At 32.8% G+C, this 19,163-nt stretch overlaps 3 protein-coding genes across 3 annotated transcripts; all 3 read left to right on the top strand.

The window, feature by feature from the left end:
• Positions 1 to 241: 241 nt before the first annotated feature.
• LOC101502532 (squamosa promoter-binding-like protein 9) lies at positions 242 to 3,872 on the top strand. Its single transcript, XM_004493510.4, has 3 exons — positions 242 to 780; positions 2,603 to 2,742; positions 2,875 to 3,872. The coding sequence occupies exons 1-3, from the start codon at positions 470 to 472 to the stop codon at positions 3,474 to 3,476; spliced, it is 1,053 nt and encodes a 350-aa protein (XP_004493567.1). The 5' UTR covers positions 242 to 469; the 3' UTR covers positions 3,477 to 3,872.
• A 2,409-nt stretch (positions 3,873 to 6,281) lies between these two features.
• LOC101502209 (protein STRUBBELIG-RECEPTOR FAMILY 2-like) lies at positions 6,282 to 12,193 on the top strand. The gene is made up of 16 exons (XM_027332442.2): positions 6,282 to 6,440; positions 6,520 to 6,664; positions 7,029 to 7,155; positions 7,528 to 7,596; positions 7,700 to 7,765; positions 8,319 to 8,390; positions 8,836 to 8,907; positions 9,031 to 9,096; positions 9,168 to 9,233; positions 9,330 to 9,670; positions 9,922 to 10,193; positions 10,286 to 10,551; positions 10,653 to 10,803; positions 11,252 to 11,388; positions 11,474 to 11,630; positions 11,707 to 12,193. Exons 2-16 carry the CDS (start codon positions 6,571 to 6,573, stop codon positions 11,896 to 11,898), a joined length of 2,148 nt encoding a protein of 715 aa, XP_027188243.1. The 5' UTR covers positions 6,282 to 6,440; positions 6,520 to 6,570; the 3' UTR covers positions 11,899 to 12,193.
• A 2,894-nt stretch (positions 12,194 to 15,087) lies between these two features.
• Positions 15,088 to 18,233, top strand: LOC101501882 (outer envelope pore protein 16-3, chloroplastic/mitochondrial). The gene is made up of 3 exons (XM_004493508.4): positions 15,088 to 15,278; positions 15,888 to 16,226; positions 17,837 to 18,233. The coding sequence occupies exons 2-3, from the start codon at positions 15,896 to 15,898 to the stop codon at positions 17,986 to 17,988; spliced, it is 483 nt and encodes a 160-aa protein (XP_004493565.1). The 5' UTR covers positions 15,088 to 15,278; positions 15,888 to 15,895; the 3' UTR covers positions 17,989 to 18,233.
• Positions 18,234 to 19,163: the final 930 nt, after the last annotated feature.

The raw sequence follows: 19,163 nt of genomic DNA, 5'->3' as shown, positions 1-19,163 counted from the left end.
ACTTTTTTATCATCATTCTCATCAATCATAAAACATTTAAATTTGTAATCAAGAATTTGTGTGTGTATTTATTTTGGGCAATCCTTAGTTGTGGGAGAGAGACAGAAAAGTTGGCAGAGAGAGAACGGTTAAAGTTGTTAGGGACTTTAATGGTTAATAATGGGAGAGTAAGATAGTAGCATCTAATATAAGTAAACGACAAATGAAAGTTATCTCAAAAAACAAAAAACAAAAAAGGGTAGACTCGCTTATAATCTACTTGCATTACAACAACAACAACAGTAACACATCACACCACACCACACACTGCTCTCTCATCTGCCAACATGGCCCAGCGTCAACTCTCTCCTTCTCTTTTCTCTTCCACTTTACCTTTCCACTCTCTCATCTTTAATCTTCTTTATACATCAACAACATCCCCCTAGACCCCTCCCTCCCTCCCTCCCTTCTCACACACTTCTCCTATCCTATGGGTTCAAGCAACTCTTCTTCTGAAGACTCATCTCTCAATGGCTTGAAATTCGGCCAAACTATCTATTTCGAAGATGTTGCAGCTATTCCTCCCCCTCCTCCCTCCATTGCTACTTCTTCAAAGAAAGGAGGAAGATGTGCTTCTCTTCAACAATCTCAACCACCTAGGTGTCAAGTTGAAGGATGTCAAGTAGATCTGACTGATGCTAAACCTTATTATTCTAGACACAAAGTATGTGCCATGCACTCTAAATCCCCTACTGTCACTGTTGCTGCTCTTCAACAAAGGTTTTGTCAACAGTGTAGCAGGTCTTTACTTACTTACCTTTCTAACCTAACTTCTTTTTTTTTTCCTAATGGATATGGTAGGGACACTAATGTCATTTTCATTCTTTCATTTTTGGTATTATTTATTTATTCTTTTCTTCTGTGGGTTTTAGTTAGGTTTCTCTATTGTAGCTGTGATATATGTTATGTTATCCTTTTTGGTCGGTTCAGTTAGGTATTTATTTTATCTTTTTTATTAATAATAATATGCTTTGCTTGTTTGTGTTGTTTTGGAATTTTTTGAATTGTGCTTTTGCTTTTGTCCTAGTTTGCGTTGGGTTGTATTGTGTTTGGGTTTGGGGTTTACTTTACTTTTTCCTGTCTTGGCTTTAAAGTGCGTATCTGAATAGTGAATAGTGTTTTCCTTTTCAGCGGATTTTATTCTTTTTTTTTTAAAATTTAATTGCGAATAGATTATTGCACTTCAGGTGTGTTAGGTAGTATATATTTAACTAATAATTAGTTTTTTGTTTGTTTTTTATTGAAAGAGAGTTTTGGTGCTGGTCCCAATTTTAACTTGTTAAAGTTTATTTACTGCCATAAGGACTTGTGAGATTGGTTAGGAGAACTTCTTGAAACAGCTTTTGATACGGAGTTATCCAAAGAGGATCTATATGCAATGGAGTTATAAATGATAATGGTTTTATTTTATTTTATTTTATTTTATCTCATTTGTGTTGTTTATCGTCTGGTTTAGGATGGTGAGGGATTATGCACTATATGAAAATGGTCTGTGTGTTGGGTTTTTTTCCCTTTTCGTCTCCTTTATATTCACGGTATCATGGAGCACTTGTAAAGGAAATGAAGAAGCTATAGAAATGAGAATGAATTGAAGCAGGACTATGAAATCAGGCATGTCAAACTATAAACAATAATGTACAATAGTTCATGATCTCTGTTGACATCAAACCAAGTATTTGGTTTAGTTTTATAAGTCAGGTTGTTTTTTCATGCGAAAGTATTTCATTTGTATTACAAGAGTAGTTCCTTTGTTGATCTAAATGAACCTAGGTTTCTTAAGGCATACGTTATTATTATTTATTACAATTATAGTTTTATCTGCTTATGGGACTGGAGTTTGAGAGTGGCTGCATCATGCTATTGTGTGGTCATTGGTAAGACATATCCTGATTGATAGTAATAACTAAGATGAGATTTTATATACCTCGGTTTAAACAGATAGATTGTGTATGTGGTTCTTACATGCACTTTTGTGTAATTTGTGTCTTTTTTGGGCTTATGGATCATCCAGGTTGAAATAGGTTTCTAAACGATATATTACACCTCTGATATGTAACAGTTAAGGTGCATGATAATTTAAATAATTGGAAAATGGACTCAGAAAAAACCCGAATAATTATGTTCTGAATGTGCCATTATAAAATACATCTGTTAGTCTCCGAGGTTTATTGATAAGATATTGAGATATTTTAAGAATCTAATTCTCAGAATTACAGATGATATACTATTTGTACAAGATGTCAGATTTCTTACTACATCTCATTGAAAAATACCCTTGTACTTTGGTCTTTAGTCTATACATATTACTCTTTTCTTAAATCTTGTCAATGATTGATAAATCATTTGCATCTGTATTTAATAAGAAGTAAGAGATTCTCCAAAGTGCATCGAATTTTCGGTAACAACAGCATGCCAAGTGATGCTAGTAAACAATAGACTGTCGTGTTAGCATTTATCAAGTTTTAGCTTTTAGGGGTGCTTGTGCGCAGTCATCTCTCTTTAACATAAATTTGTATGATTATATTTCAGAAAAGCTAATATAATTTTTCATAGCCTTGTCCAGATTTCATCAGCTTGTTGAGTTTGATCAAGGAAAAAGGAGTTGCCGCAGGCGACTAGCTGGTCATAATGAGCGTCGCAGAAAGCCTCCACCAAGCTCTCTCTTAACCTCGCGTTTCGCCAGACTTTCTTCGTCTGTTTTTGGTTAGAAACTATGAGTAAAATATCAATTTCAAATCCCTCTACTTTAAATTTTTTTTTTCATTGGTGATTTTTAATCTTCTATTATTCCTAGCATATTAAACAAATTCATATACATGACACTTTTATTGACAGGTAACAGTGGTAGAGGTAGTAGCTTCTTGATGGAATTTAATTCACACGCGAAACTTAGTATGAGAAATCCACTTCCATCACCTAGATCGTCTGAGCTATTTCCCGGAAATCAAACCACGACACTTGGATGGCATTGGCCGGGCAACTCAGAGTCTCCATCTGACAACCTTTTCTTGCAAGGATCAGTCGGCGGGACAAGCTTCCCTGGTACTCGGCATCCTCCCGAGGAAAGTTACACTGGAGTCACAGATTCAAGCTGTGCTCGCTCTCTTCTGTCAAATCAAACATGGGGTTCTAGAAACACAGAACCAAGTCTCAGATTGAATAACATGCTGAATTTCAATGAGACACCCATGACACAACTTGCTACATCTTCTCACAGTGTAGCCATCCATCAACTTCCGAACAATTCGTTCTGTTACAAGGACATTGATCCTGGAAACATTTCGCACGAGGTTGTTCCTGATCTTGGTCTCGGTCATATGTCGCAGCCTCTCGATAGCCAACTTTCTGGTGAGCTTGATCTGTCTCAGCAGGGAAGGAGGCATTATATGGATCCAGAACATTCTAGGGCTTATGAATCTTCTCAGTGGTCACTTTAATGCACTTAATTGATGTCAGGTTTGTAATAACATGTTTCACAAATATTGGAACTCAGGAAAATGAGAAGTGAACTTGGACATGCTTGTTATTTGCCAAGTGATAGGCAAGTTGGTTAGCCTTGCTTCAATTGTGGAACTTTGAGTCACTTTTTGAGCAATTGCTGAGTGGAGGACAACCACTTTGCAGTTTGTTATTTCTCCTTAGTTATTTGAGATTATCATGACTTTGAATTTCAGGAAGTTGTTTGGCGTGGATATGGCCACGCATACGTGTAGTCATTGTGATTGTGGGCATTGCAACTGAATGTCGCAATAGCAATTGCTGTGGGAATTTATTTTCTGTTTGCATTGAATGTAACGAGTTATCTTAAAATCTATTCTTTTGCTTCCCCTCTATGATCAATTTCTATGCACCGTCATGTGTATATAAAGATGAGAAATGATTATAATTATGTGTGGATCATGATGCTCATTGTTGTTGAATGAGTTCATTACATATATGTATAGTTTATGGTTGCACAATTTGGACCCAAAGTAACTGGAATTTCTTTGGGTGAACATACTCATGTAGTCATGTTTGCAGCTAAATTCCAAACATCTTATGACGTTTGTTTTAGTGTTGGGTTTTATTTATTTATTTCTAAATGCATTGAAGTTTTAGTGCAATGCGGTAGAAATGTATACTCACAGCTATACATTGTGGCACAAATTCTTTTCTTTTTTCTTTTAGAAAATAGCACAACTGTCTTAGGTTCAACTCAAATAAAATTTTCACGAGGAAGTGAGTTTGAAAAGGTAGTGGTTTGCGTTTTCAAAACATTTATGAAATATTTTTTATATTTTAGTATTTGTGTTAATTTCACTTGATAATAAAAAGATAACAGATTCTTTAAAGTCAACAACTATCTATATTTTTATAAATAATAAAAATATTAAAAAATTATTTTTAATATTTGTAACGATACATCTTGAGTCTTTCGTTTTATTTCGGTAACATTTGTTAGTTGTGTATTTTAAGAGTCTTAAATAAACGCACATGTTATTTTGTTACAAATTAGTCGATAATACTGATTTCCAGCTATCTGGTTATATGGGTTTCACTGTTATCATGACAACAAAGAAGGAGAATTTTTTTGACAAATAATGAGAATCTAATATTTAAGACATTTTAATTAATTTTTCGATTAAATTCACTTTCACTTTAATTTACTACATATATAAGTATGAATATCGATATAATATATTAAAATAAATTACAAAATTATTATATTGACACAACATAATCTTATGTCTATGTAAATTTATTATCACATATTTTAAGGGCGTGGTACATATAGAATTTATTTATTTATTTTACTACTTCTTTGTTTATATCTCTATGATTAAAAAATCAATAATAATAAAAATGTAATTTTCACTATAAATTTGATTTTAAATATGAGTTTTATTTATTTATTTATAGCATATAAATACATCACAATATTTTAATTATATTTTAATAATTAAAATATAGCAACCATAAATTACTACAATATATATAAAAATATAATTATCACATCTTCAAAAATAATACTAAAACTTACTCACGAATAATCCAATAAAATTAAAATTAAAATAAATAAAATAATATAAAAAATAAACAAACCCATTTAAATTAACAAGCCTTTCAAAAAAAGAACAATAAATAATATTTTTTAAAATAAAAATGATAATTTATACATTAAAATATTAAATATTATCAAAATATAATATATTCCATTTTTATCAGTTACTGGAGTACATATTTTATTTCTTCAATATAAAATAATTTATTTTACATTGATACAAAAAAAAAGTATCTATATAAATTGATCATGAGACCAAAGACACTCATTAGACATATAGTTTGGAGGAATAATAAATGAAATATAGTTTGGAGGAATGATAAATGAAAGCAAAAAGTACTTTTTGTTTCTAATATTATTTTGTATTTTTATCGTAAAAAATAATACTTTAAATTTATTCTGTATAAACATTCTTCAAGAAGGTTACAATAAAAATAACTCTAAAAGAAATACATAGCATAACATATGCAATTAAATATTAGTTATTCAAAGCTTAAATGAAAATAAAATACAAAATATAAGATATAATTGTATATTTAATTGGTTCAAAAAAAAAATAGTTCATTTAAGATAAAAAAATAAAAATAAAAATTGTTATCATATAAAATCAATGCTTACAAATATATATATCAATGCTAATAAACACATATATTTTACTTTTTACAGAAAAAAATAAATTCTATAATGATTAAATATTTTAAACAAAATAAAATATATATAAACAAACACCATTTTTTTAACTATAGCTTTTAGAATAAAAATCACTCATATTTTATTACAATTTTTTTAATTATTTTTATTTAATTTATTATTTTTTATAAAACCAACTTACAAATGTTAAAAGAAACACTTCAAATTTTTTTCGTGAATCTGATTATATATGCCTTACTCCAAATTAACGTGCACCAATAGAAGTTACTTTATGTTTCAAATGAACGGTGAAAGGAATCGTGGTGATTGGAATTTGGAATCTTGAATAGAATAACTATACTTGATTTTTTTTTAACTTGTAAATTGATCATTTTGTATTAAATTTTAAACCAAATGAATTTTAAAAAATACTATAGGATCACCAATAATTAATTTCAGTAGCATTGTTTTTTGTTTTCCTTCCTTAATAAATGGGCTCCCTAAGAAAGCCCATAAGTTCGCGCTAAAACTAACGAAACTGCCGAGTCGTCTTCTTCCTCCTACATAACGGACTCGGTTACGTGGACCCCACCTCACCAGAAACTAACTCTGGTCGCCAAAAACACCATTCTCACCGTTGCAGTTTCATTGGTTTCATGCAATCTTGATTCTATTTCTCTTTCTTTTCTCAAAGTCTTCTCTGAGCAAGAACATCACATTGTAATGCTATGTATGTTTCTGAACTAACAAAACCGAGGAAGGAAAATGCAATGAAAATTCAATGATGCTATTTCTGTATATTTTTGCAGATAAAGAACAGCAAAGAGTTTTGTTAACGCTTTGTTCCAATTCTCGGGAAAATGATTCGTAACTTCCTTTACGTGTATCTCAACCTCGTTATCTTCTCCTTTATTTTGATTTCTCAGAGCTTCGCATTCACTCGTCCACTCGAAGGTAAAAATTATTCGAAATACATTTTTTTTTAATTTGAAATCACTATATCACACGTTTGATTACTCGGAAAGTTTACTCACTTTGCGATAGGATAGATTCTTTTTTTCGTTATCACTGGTGACTCTTTCTTCTTTCAGTAGTTTGGTAATGTAGATTACTAGAGTTGCATTATGATAGCTTCAAGCTTGTGGTTGAGGGAACTTGATTACTGAAATTTATATATATTATTATCCAATTTGAGTTGTTATTCTGAAATTATGAATTATGATTCATTTAATTTGATGGTGGGTGGATGATATGGATTAGTTTTCTGCTCTTTCACTAAACCCTATATTTCTTGTGGTTTTTTTGGGATAAAAAACAGTCTCGGCTCTACAGGATTTATACAGGGCCTTGAACTACTCAAAGGCGCTCCAAGGATGGAATGGTAGTGATCCTTGTGATGAGTCTTGGACAGGTGTTGCTTGTTCTGCGTCATCAGTTATACACCTGTAATGTACCAACCTCATTGATCATATTTCCTGTTTATGCTTTGTTCGGATAAACAACTTAATTAAGGGTTTATAACATAAATGTTTATCATACAAGTGCTTATATGTAAGTTATTTCTATAGCAAAAAGATAAAAGAAATGAAGAAAATTGTTTTCATATAAGCTATAAAATGTTTTCATAAGTTATCCAAGAGAATTTATGACAATAAGCTGAAAACAGCTTATGCATGTGTCATAAGTCGTCCCCATAAGCTCTCCCAAACAATCTCACAAATGCTAATGTCAATAGATAAGCTCTTATAAGTCAATCCAAACAGACCTTTATATAATGAAGTTGATTATTGTTAGCTTTGTTCTCTGTCATAATACAGAAAAGTTCAAGGGTTAAACCTCACTGGGAATCTATGCAGGCTCTATAATCTACGAAATTTGAAGCAGCTGTGAGTGTTTGTAATTTTGTATGGCATTATTATTAGCTTCTTGTCAGGACATTTGAATTTTAATATATGCTATTTACTTACTTTCATATTCTGGTTTTTGTAGTGATGTCAGTTCTAATAACATAGTGGGCGAAATACCATTCGGTTTACCTCCCAATGTTACACATATGTAAGGCAACTGTTCTTTTCATCTTCTTGGCCGCAGGATTGAATTTTGATTGCAGACAGAATGCTTGCATTCTTGCAGCTATTTGAGGAAAAATGTCCCACGAACAATTTTGTTCTAAGGAGATGTAATGTAACATTGCTTGAATGAAATTCAGTCCTTGATTAAAATTTACATATATGATTCAGTCTATAAATTATTTAAACTCATTTCATGTTATACTTAATCAGAGATAGTAAAAGGAGTGAAATGAAATTAGTTTGAATGATTAATGGACTCGGTTATATAAAAACGTTACATAGATTGCTAAGGACCAGAATGCTAGTTAATTAGTTACGCTCATGGTGATTATAGACCTAGCTTGATAGAGATGATAATCATACATGGGAACATTATAATAACATGCCTTTCTTTCACTTGACTATGTTAATCTAATGATGCCATAATATCTTTATCAATTGAGAAACAAAATTCACATGTTTTTCGTCTTTTTTGAGCATGATATATTATAGTGGTTGAGAGTGACTGAAATCATCATTTTTATCTTGTGTTGCAGGAATTTAAGCCACAATTTCTTAATTGGACCCATTGGCGACGTATTTACTGGCTTAGATAATCTCAAAGAAATGTATGGCTTTTTCTCTTGGGTCTTTTCTTTTGGTACCACATTTTATTTAAAGTAAACTAAATAGGTGATTAGACCAGTAAAAAATTGTAGGCACTTGAACCTTGAATTTTCTGGATCTGTGAGAGCAAACCGTGAATATAATATATTAAAGGAAATCATTCAACTCAAAAATAAATAAAACCAAACCGTAGATAGCTACTCCTCTTTATTGCCGTCTTTTGTTGAAGACATATGATAGTTCAAAAGCACCTGAAGAAGGCATCTGTTATAAAAAAATATAAAATATTTTGTAAGTTTCCCCGGGATTTAAAAGGGTCGTGATTAGACTGTGTAATGAAAATTGGTTTTGACTGGGTTTTTGAGAAAATGAGATCAACAAAATGCAGATGCTTTGATTGTTTTGTTCTTAAATGGAACCTCACAAAGGGTGGTTTGGCTTCTTCAGGGACCTTTCAAACAATAATTTCACGGGAGATCTACCAAGATCATTTGGTTCCTTGACAAACCTTGCTAGATTGTAAATTTCTTCTCTCTTATGCCTGATTTGCTCTAAACTTGATTTATGTATCATCATGTACTTAATTTCTTCTTTCTTACGCCTCAACGTTGGTTTGATCTGTAAAGTGGTGCTTATTTGCAGGTTCTTGCAGAATAACAGATTCACTGGATCAGTCACCTACCTGGCCGAACTTCCACTTACAGATTTGTAGGGTTATCTTTGACATTTTCCCGATATATTTACAGTTCTACTATTTTCTTATTTGTCTGTGTTGCCAGGAACATTCAAGATAATCTGTTTAGTGGCCTTCTTCCACATCATTTTCAGTTCATAAAAAATTTATGGTTAGTGACAACTATTGCGAGTTTGATCACCATATTTTATTGCATTAAATGAAAATGAACACATAAGATAGTAATCATCCCTCTAACCTAAAATAGGATTGGTGGGAATAAATTCCACGGAGCGGACAACTCTCCACCATGGACTTCTCCTTTGGAGACTTTATCAGTTGAACATAATATTAGTCGCCCACCCACAACTAATGCAAATGCCGTCAAGAACTATCCTCCTCCCAAAGTAAGTGAGTACAAGCATAAGAAGAAACACTTAGGTCCAGGAGGAATTGCTTTTATGGTTGGTGGAGGAATACTAATAGCTACGGGTGTGGCACTCCTTGTTGCAATCCGTTTGAACAAAGTGCATGCTCAAAGCCGGAACTTGAATTACTCAGAAAACAATGATAGCTCTTTGCATTCTCATCCAACCAGTGCAAGCATAGGTAATTCATACAGAAAAGCATATTGATTGCGAGGCACTCTATGGTCTATATCTTGTTTTGTCATTTTTGCTGAGGGGACCTTGAGAAAATCTAGAAAAATAATATGAATTTGATATTGTATTGGAAACTCATTTATTGTGTGTAATAATCAAGTAGCTAGTAGCTACCTATCTGGGTTAGGATGCCATTAGTAATTCTATGAACTCATCTCTATTGCTAATCATGTTCTCCTTTTGCCCCTTTGGTGATAGAGGTCTCTTCTGCCGAACTAGACGACAGGCCACTACTCCCACCTGTTAACGTTGCATCTCTTTTGGGTCCAATGCGATTTCCTTTCCTACGGCATAACGATGTAGAGGAAGCAACAAGAAGAAGTTTTTCTAAAAGAGGAAAATCCACTGGAAGGACGAACATCTATACCATAGCGGAGCTTCAGTTGGCAACTAACTTCTTCAATGAAGGCAACCTTCTGGGAGAAGGATCTATTAGCCCTGTTTACAAAGCTGAATTTCCCGATGGCAAAGTACAATCTTAAGCTATTTTTCAAACACTGAAAATTTCTTTTTATCATGTTCAGATTGCAAATTATGTAACATATTTTTCTTTTTGTTGAAGATTTCGGCTGTGAAAATCATAAACATGGCCGGTCTGTCTTATGGAGAAGAGGAAAAGTTCTTGGATGTCATTTGCACGGTTTCCAAACTGAAGCACCCCAACATCATACCACTCAATGGTTACTGTTTGGAGCATGGAGAACATCTTCTTGTTTATGATTACTTTGGGAATTTAACTCTAAATGATGCTCTTCACAGTGAAGCATGCGAACCACTATCGTGGGTCCACCGTCTTCAGATTGCTCTAAGTGTTGCTCAGGCTCTGGAGTAAGTTCCATGCAGCCACTCAAATTCTAGACTTGTTCATATGGAAGTAGAATCGTAGTTAATGCTGTCTTAAGTCTAAAAAGTCATCGAAATTATTTCAGCTATTTGCACTCAGCGTGCTGCCCTCCTGTGGCCCATGGTAACTTGAAGTCTGCCAATGTTTTATTGGATGAAAAGTTGATGCCTCGTGTTTGTGACTGTAGCTTGGCTATTTTGAAACCACTGATGAAGAGCAATCAAGTTAAAATTCCAGTAAGTCATTGCTAAGGTTCTACCAGAAAAACTCATTTATAGATAATTACTGTATCTTCTCACCTTGCTTTTATCTTTTGGGTGGGTTTAAGTTCTCATTCTTTGTCATAAAATACACCAATTGAAATGTTCTGGTATAATGCTTGAAGATGAAGGTTATATTTCCCTTGTTCTTCAATAACTATATTTTTCATGAAGCGGGGGTAGCACTTTATTAGGTACAATAGTTAAGGTTGTGAGAGTTTAAGTAAAATAAGAGTAAGGGTCTATTGTTATAATTAAAAGAATTATAGATTAATTCAATTTAAAAATTTATTAGAAACTAAAATGGTAGGCGGTAAAAATTAGCAATTAAATCTCAATGTTATAAACCAGCTGTTGCAAACTGAATCAGAAGCTTGACAATGATCTTCTTAAATATTCCCGTTTGGATTATTATTGGAGACAGGCTACTGAGACTACTGTTGCAGAGAGAGGCTACGTTCCACCTGACCATGGCCAAATAGGATTCAGCAGAAGGAGAGATGTTTTTGCCTTTGGAGTATTGCTTCTGGAATTGTTAACAGGAAGAAAACCTTTCGACAGGTATGTTTTTCATCCATCTTGTGGAGTCCCTTCTCTCATATCTTCCATTGAATGATGAGTACTTTTTTCTTTCAATACATTACAGTGCCAGGCCAAGGGATGAGCAATATCTTGCGAAATGGGCGTCCCCCAGGCTTCGTGATAGCGTGAGTTTGAATCTGATAGTGGATCCCAGTATGAAAACAACATTTTCATCCAAGGCTCTTTCTCGTTATGCTGATATCATCTCTCTCTGTATACAGGTATTAGTAACACCTTATGTTATTGTTCAAACTCAGAAATTGTTAAACTCAATTATTGTGTCTTTTCTTTCTACAGCCTTCAAAACAACTCCGTCCCCCAATGTCTGAAGTTGTGAACTCTCTTGCATCTTTTTCCCAAAAGTTCAACTTTGCAAAGAGTGGAGTAGCAAATGGTACTGAAGTACCTCCTGATCTATTTGAAAAGTCTTTCCGTTCAGCCAACACACGCTTTATAGCTTCGCCAACAACGAGCCATTTATCAGCCTGATGTACAACATCTGTGTGTAACATAGAAGAAGCCAACTGGGTGACATTAACGAACTAGAAGCCTGTTCTGGCATTTTTTTTTCCCTGTAAATATTCATCTGTGCAGACCTACTACAGGAGTTTACTTGTGTCGACTGTGGTAGGGAACGAAAACGAATCCATGAGCATTTTGTATAGTTTTTTTGGGTCGAATGTGGAAGATAGGAATTTAGTTTCACCTCAAATAAATAAATTTGACTTCTCTATAAACTGAATTATGATAATAAATGATTCATAATTAATTTAGAAGTCTAAAATATCTAGATATAAATTGAGATTAGGATTAGAATTTGACTTCCAAAGTGAGAAAACTATGGTATGGTCATTTTATTCCCACTCTTAACCTAAAAAAACTCACTTTAAATTTTGTATTAAAAAAAAACTCACTTCAAATTATGTTTTTTATTTATAATTTATTTATGAAGAGAAAATCAAATTACAAAATCAAGAGGTAGATGCCCCCTTACATCATTGACAATAATAATGCTTAATTTAGGGGGAAAAAATCACCTAAAATCAACTCAAAAGATTAAGCAACCAATCTGCAAATCGGTTGGCCTCCCTAAAGACATGAGTAACTGATGTTCTCTAATTTGAACATTGAAGAAGATAAATAACCTCATGAGATAATAAATATGCACATCTGTGGATGATCCTGAATCATATTAACCACAACTGTAGAGTCTAATTCAAAAATAATCGAAGTAACATTGAGTTGTTGTGCAAACTTGATCTCCAACCTTAAAGTCCACTGTTCTGCCCACACCGAATAACAAGAACCAATTCTACCGTAAAAACCTTTGACAAATTTACCATTTGTATCACAAACAAGTCCACCACATGTAGATCTACCAAAAGAAGCCCTAAAGGAATCATCCACATTTACTTTGAACCAACATTGGGGGGTTTGTATCATGCAATAGATACTTCCTAATTAGTTGAGGACTGTTGTGATTTCTATTGAAGAAGAACTTTATCAATGGATTGAGAATCTGAAGAAAAAAAATAAAGTTTTTTCTAAAAAGGATATCGATAAAACACTAGACTATTGTGATTCCTCCAAATCTCATACACAGCCACACCAAAGAAAGAACTCCAATAAGATTGAACTTGAGTGATGTCATTGGTAAACAAATTCCAATCTAACCAATTATACGTACCAAAGCTAAAAAACTTACTCCAATGTGATTTAGTTTAATCAAATCATTCTAAAAATTCTTAACATCATCACAGTCTCTTAACATATGCATAATAGTTTCTGAGCGTTCACGACAACGAGGACAAAGATTATTTGTAGAATAAATGTGATTGAAGGTTATTAAAGCCTCTAATTGTAGCGTTCTTCAAAAATCTTATATTACGACCATTTTGAATTACCCAAGTGATATTTTCCTTGGCATTTTTCCAAACATTTACAGTAGCCTTCCAAGTAGAGGAGGAGATAGAAGTAAAATTCACAAAATGGATACTAAAAGTGTCTTAAGCATATTTGACTATCATAATCTTAACCCACAATTTATCTAGATAGGCCATCAGATGTTAAACTAATTTCATCATGTAGGTCTTATTTAGCGTCCTCAAACTTTTGAAATCCAACATTTCCTCATATTTAGGAAGATAAATTTTTTTCCAAGAAACAAAATACACCCTTCGTTGAATAATAGTTGTTGCCCAAATGAAATCTCTACGAATCTTTTCTGCTTTATCACATAAAAGTGAAAACCATAGGAATTTTGTGTGATTGAATACCATATTAAGGAATATTGGAGAGTGAAGCCTGAGCTAAGGTTACCTTACCTGCAAAAAAAATAGTTGATGTCTTCTGACCTGTAAGTTTATTTCTTATTTTATCCAATATAAAGCGAAAAGATTTCTTTGTACCTTGTTGATGAAACATTGGTGCTCCAAGTTAAATAACAAGATCATTTGTGCCTTTTATACCCAATTCTTGACTCAAGGAATAAGCTATTTTACGAGACACATTGTTTGAGAAAAAAATTGGGATTTGTGCAAATTGACATGTTATACCAATCTCCTACAGACTAAAGAGATACATTGAAATATAAGATTTTCAAATTATCAAATATCTCAAGATGGTTAAGAGATGTCATAGTAAAATTTCATTCAAGACAATAATAAGTCTTTTCAAGATCCAGCTTAATGATCATAAAACTATGCTTCGTCTGGAGGTTCTTAAAAGAATCTACAATTTCCTGCAAATTTATAAGTTTATTTTTAAGTCCCACTTCAAATTATGGTTTTGATTCAACCAACATCATTTAATTGATATTTTATGAAAGTATTGTAGATTGAAAAGTAAATAAATGCATAGATAAGAAAATAGTAAATAATTATATTTATTGATCAAATAATCTTTTGAAGCAAATAATAATAATTTTTATTATTTAAATTTTAAATATACTTTTCTTTTGAAATGGTACATTACTCCTGAGCTTTTTTTTAGAGGAAAAGAAATTTAAAAAACAACTAATCTTAATCCTTCAATTTTTATGAGAAATAATTCAAATTTGATGGAGAGATAAATAATAAAATACGGTTGAATACCACCCGTAATTCTTTAACTTAATTTCAGTCAATGTTTTAGTCTTTTGTCTTTTTCTTTTTATTTGGTCATTTATTTTAATTTTAAGTGGCAATTTGATAGTTTATACTTTAAAATGTCAACAATGTTATCCTTCTTTTTTTGCTGCAAAAATTCATTAAAAATTTCAAACAAAACCCATATAATTAATTATCATCCTCAATATAATGCAATTTCATCAAATTTATAACTTAAATCTTTAATTATTTTCATCTCTAACATCAAATAAAAAATAAAAATGAGTTTATTTGAATATTTGAGATACGAATGTGATGAAATTTGTATTATATTGAAGAATATATTTAATGATATGAGTTTTGTTTGAAAATTTTGATAAATTTTTTAAATTTTTATAAAAAAAATATAACATTATTGACATCTTAAAACATAAAAGATCAAATTGTCACTTAAAATTAAAATAAAAAATTAAATAAAAGAAGAAAAAAAACTAAAATATTAATTAAAATTAAATTAATGAATTACGGATGATATTTAGTGAATAAAATATTAAAATATGACATTTAAACTCATTTACTTGATTAAAAAAGTGGATTAAAATTTGAGAGTAAAAGATAAAAAAGAAAAAGTTGGGGGCGACGCGTGAGTAGAGTTGGTAGTATCTATCGGCAAAGCGCAACGGTGCGAAGTGTGGAGGCAGTTCACAGTTTGTGGAGTAGCTTCTTCTTCTTCTTCTTCTTTTTCATCCCAACCTCGTTTTTTCTCTTCTCAATTTCTCTCAGGTATCTTCTCCTATTCCATTTCTTCATCATCAATCAACATCGATATTCTCTCTTTATTCCTCGTCCATTCTCTATATATCTTTTTAGGGTTCACATTCTCATTCCCCTGTTAACGATGCTCTTCGATCTGGATTTTTTTATCTTCCTTATTATTTCTATCCTCCGTTTTCAGTTTCCCATGTTTTTCCAATTCCAATTGAGCTTATGTTGTTTTCTGGATCCACTATCAATCAATTCTCAATACTCTTCTCAGAAAAAAGATGATCGTATTATGCATTCTTTTTTATCAATGGATTTTTTTTCCACTTAAATACCAAAGAAAGATGAAATAGCGTCAATGTGTTCAAGGAAACCCACAGTGACAAATTTGTGCAATTTTTATTTTATTTAAGCTTTGTGATATATTTACAAGTTTAAATTCTCTTATTTGTATTTTGGGTTTTCAATTTGGAATGATAGTAGAAGTTAACATTTGTTCCTATAAAAAATGTTTAACCAAACATTTAACCTTTCTTCTGATACGAGTAATTAGTAATAGTGTTTGATAATTGATCATTGACCAAACATTTAACCTTTTCATTCCGTTTGGGATTTTTTGTTTGTGTGCAGAGATAATAATGGACCCAGCAGAACGTAGGTACTTGGAGGAGGAGGATTCATCACTCATGAAAACATTTAAGGGTGCAACAACTGGTTTGGTTGCTGGCACTTTCTGGGGTTCTGTGGTTGCCACCTGGTATGATGTTCCTCGTGTTGAGAGAAGTGTTGCTCTTCCGGGGCTGATTAGAACTTTAAAGATGATGGGTAGCTATGGTGCCACCTTTGCTGCCATAGGAGGAGTCTACATAGGTGTGGAACAGTTGGTGCAGAACTACAGGAACAAGAGGGATCTTGTAAATGGCGCCGTTGGTGGATTTGTTGCTGGTGCAACTATTCTTGGTTACAGAGGTATCCCTCTCCCCATATAATTATCCAAGAATTTGTTTATTTTGATATATAGATTTTCAAACATTCCCACTGTCGTTGAGCAGAGCGATTTATTTTTTGTCGATTACGGTGAACAAAATTCAATATGTGTTTATATGTTATTTATCATGATATACTTCATACATGGTAGTGGAGAAGCATCATTTGAGGAAGGTCTTGATCCAGTTCATTCTGAAAATTAGGACATTTATATGAGGTGTTTAGTTCTTCCTTTTGACATGATCATCATTGTGCTTAATGGCCACCGGTGCTATTAATGTCTATAAAGTAACACTTATATGGGTATGATGGTTGCTGGAGTCTGTTTTCGGACATATGCTGAGTCTGTTATGTTTGTTGCCTGTTACAGCTGTTAACTAGTTTGATAGTTAGGATTCCCAACTATAAAATATATTTCTGGTGTAATAATTCGCCCATGATTAAAAAACTTCCAATACATGTCTAGATGAGAAAGAAGAAATGGGATAGGGACAGAAATGGGAATAGGAGTTCAGTTAGGGAAGATGTAGCGGAATGTAACACAAGGGTTTAGATCCTCTAAAGTGAGTAAAGTGTAAAGTGTGAAAATCAATGGTTGCTATTCTAACAAGTTCATGATTGGTTATGATGTACCTACAATATCTGCCTTTGATTGATTGAGATTATCCACTTTAATCTTTAAAGTGAGTTGCTCACTTTAGAATAGTTGGATGCGTAACACAATGGACTGCTGTTGTGAAGGGATTAGTGGTGGAGAGGCTGGGAGACACAAGGAAACTTTATTATGAAAGGTAGAGAGTGTGGGGAGCTGGGGGAATCCATTGGAGTGGAGGAGAGTTCTCTGGCACCATATAGCATGGAGAGGATATTTGTTTTCACTGTTCTCTTAGTTCTGTAGTTATTAGTTCCCTATTCATTGATGCAGTGTTCTGTAATTGGCAGCGAGCTCCCGGAGTTATTTCCATAATACTTTTGTGAAACACCAGATTCTATCATATACACTGTATTCAGTTAATCAGCAATAATGGACTTCTCTCAGATTCTCTTAATATTTTCCTTCGTTTTCTTTCTCTTTCTTGCAAACTGCTGAATTGTGATGATATCTATCAGGGAAGCCATACTATAATTACCTTAATGTCACATGTTTGGCTGGCAAGAATGGATCTACTTGTGTTTGTGTTCGTGTTTCTATGTAATAGGAGGAGGGGATCAATTGTGTCATCCATAATTCCATATCATTGTGTCAATTCTTGTGTTGTTTAAGAAAGCATAGAGCTTAGAAGGCTTGTTGATCTTTAAGACCTATTATATCTCATTTGATCCAATTGTGTAATTATGAAGTCAATGGTGGAAACAAGCTTGTGCATGGTGAAAGACTTACCTCATTTGTGCACCGTAGAATGGCCCTACTTTAGTTCGTGTATTCAAAGATGCTTGTCACCTAATATGCTTCTTATTATGTATCTTGTTTCTGTATACACTCATGTTGCAACTTTCTTCAGTTATTTTTGTAAGGAGCCCTATATGGTGCACGGAGTGTATTGTGTTGGATCTGATTGTTTTTTAACAAGCTTTGCATGCTTTTGATGTAGGAAGGAGCATCCCAAATGCAATTTCTGCCGGATCAGCGCTGGCATTCACATCTGCAGTCCTTGATTTTGGAGGTCAGACAATGAAACATGATACTGGAAAGGAGTATGCTGCATACACTACAAAGAAAAGACCCAGTAATAACAACGCATAATTATTAATTGATGCACCTTTGTGACCAAATACATTTCAAGTTGATTTGAGAGAGTGAATCCCTCTTTGGTGAGCCAGTTGTTTGTTGATGAATTGGAATTACGTTATTCCATATTTTCTTTTGTAAGTTGTTGCTGAACTGGTTGAATTCCAATAAATGTACTATTATTATGCTTTAATTTTGTACCAGTCTACCATAACCTTATTAAATAATAGTTGACATTCTTCCTTTGGATGAATACTATACATGAAGCTGGCATGCAGATTATATAGCTTTTAAATTCTCAGCAAGTCTGAGTCATGTACGATATCTGAAGTCTTGAGGGATGTTGATAATGCACACAACGGTGCAGGCATGATTTTCATCTTCTACCGTACATGATGTGAAGAATGCAAGATTTACTTATAACTAACACTTATATCAGAGAGAAAGAGATGAAATGTGTGACTGGAATTAAGAGATTGGAGGATGAACTACTTTAGTCTCAATGTGTGTTCAATTGAAGTTTATATACAGAAAGCATAAAAATATTAATTGACCAAAGTCTATCTATACAAACCAATGTTTTTAAAACTAGACTTGATTGGCTTGTTAAACTAGTTTGTCAAGTTAATTGAATCAGATTAAATACTAGTTGTTCAACCTGTTTTTGTTTCTTTTATTTTTGTATTAGGCATCTGGTTCACATTCACCTATGGTTGAACCAATAAATTTATGACCTGGAGGCTGTTAGAGACTATTACAATTCTACAGGAAATTACACTTGCTGCAATGGGAATAAATAAACTGCTAATAACCAGCACAATCCTCTAGGAATTAGAAAGCCTAGTCTCTCCCAAACCAACTAAACATACAAAATACCCAATCCACATCCCTTCCTCCTATTCTCTGTTTATTTAGTAATTAAATGGAAGTTACAAAACAGCTATTACATCGATTACAATATTATATGACAATTACAAACAGAGGCCTTGTCCGTCGATCTTTGATCTTATTCTTGAAACATTGATACAAACAAGTAACTAACTTGTAATAGCTCCATATCACATGATATACTTGAAAAACAGTGCTTTAATGGACTTAGATATTCAAATTTTTAAACCAGCGTTAGCTAACTAGTGAAAGGACAAAAATGTTGATTGAGATAGTCTCTCATATCCACCTTCCCCTCTCAA

The sequence above is a fragment of the Cicer arietinum genome, chromosome 3 (genome assembly GCF_000331145.2).
Source record: "Cicer arietinum cultivar CDC Frontier isolate Library 1 chromosome 3, Cicar.CDCFrontier_v2.0, whole genome shotgun sequence".
Taxonomy (NCBI): domain Eukaryota; kingdom Viridiplantae; phylum Streptophyta; class Magnoliopsida; order Fabales; family Fabaceae; genus Cicer; species Cicer arietinum.
Note: the sequence above shows the minus strand (reverse complement) of the source record. Positions and strands in the feature narration are given on the sequence as shown.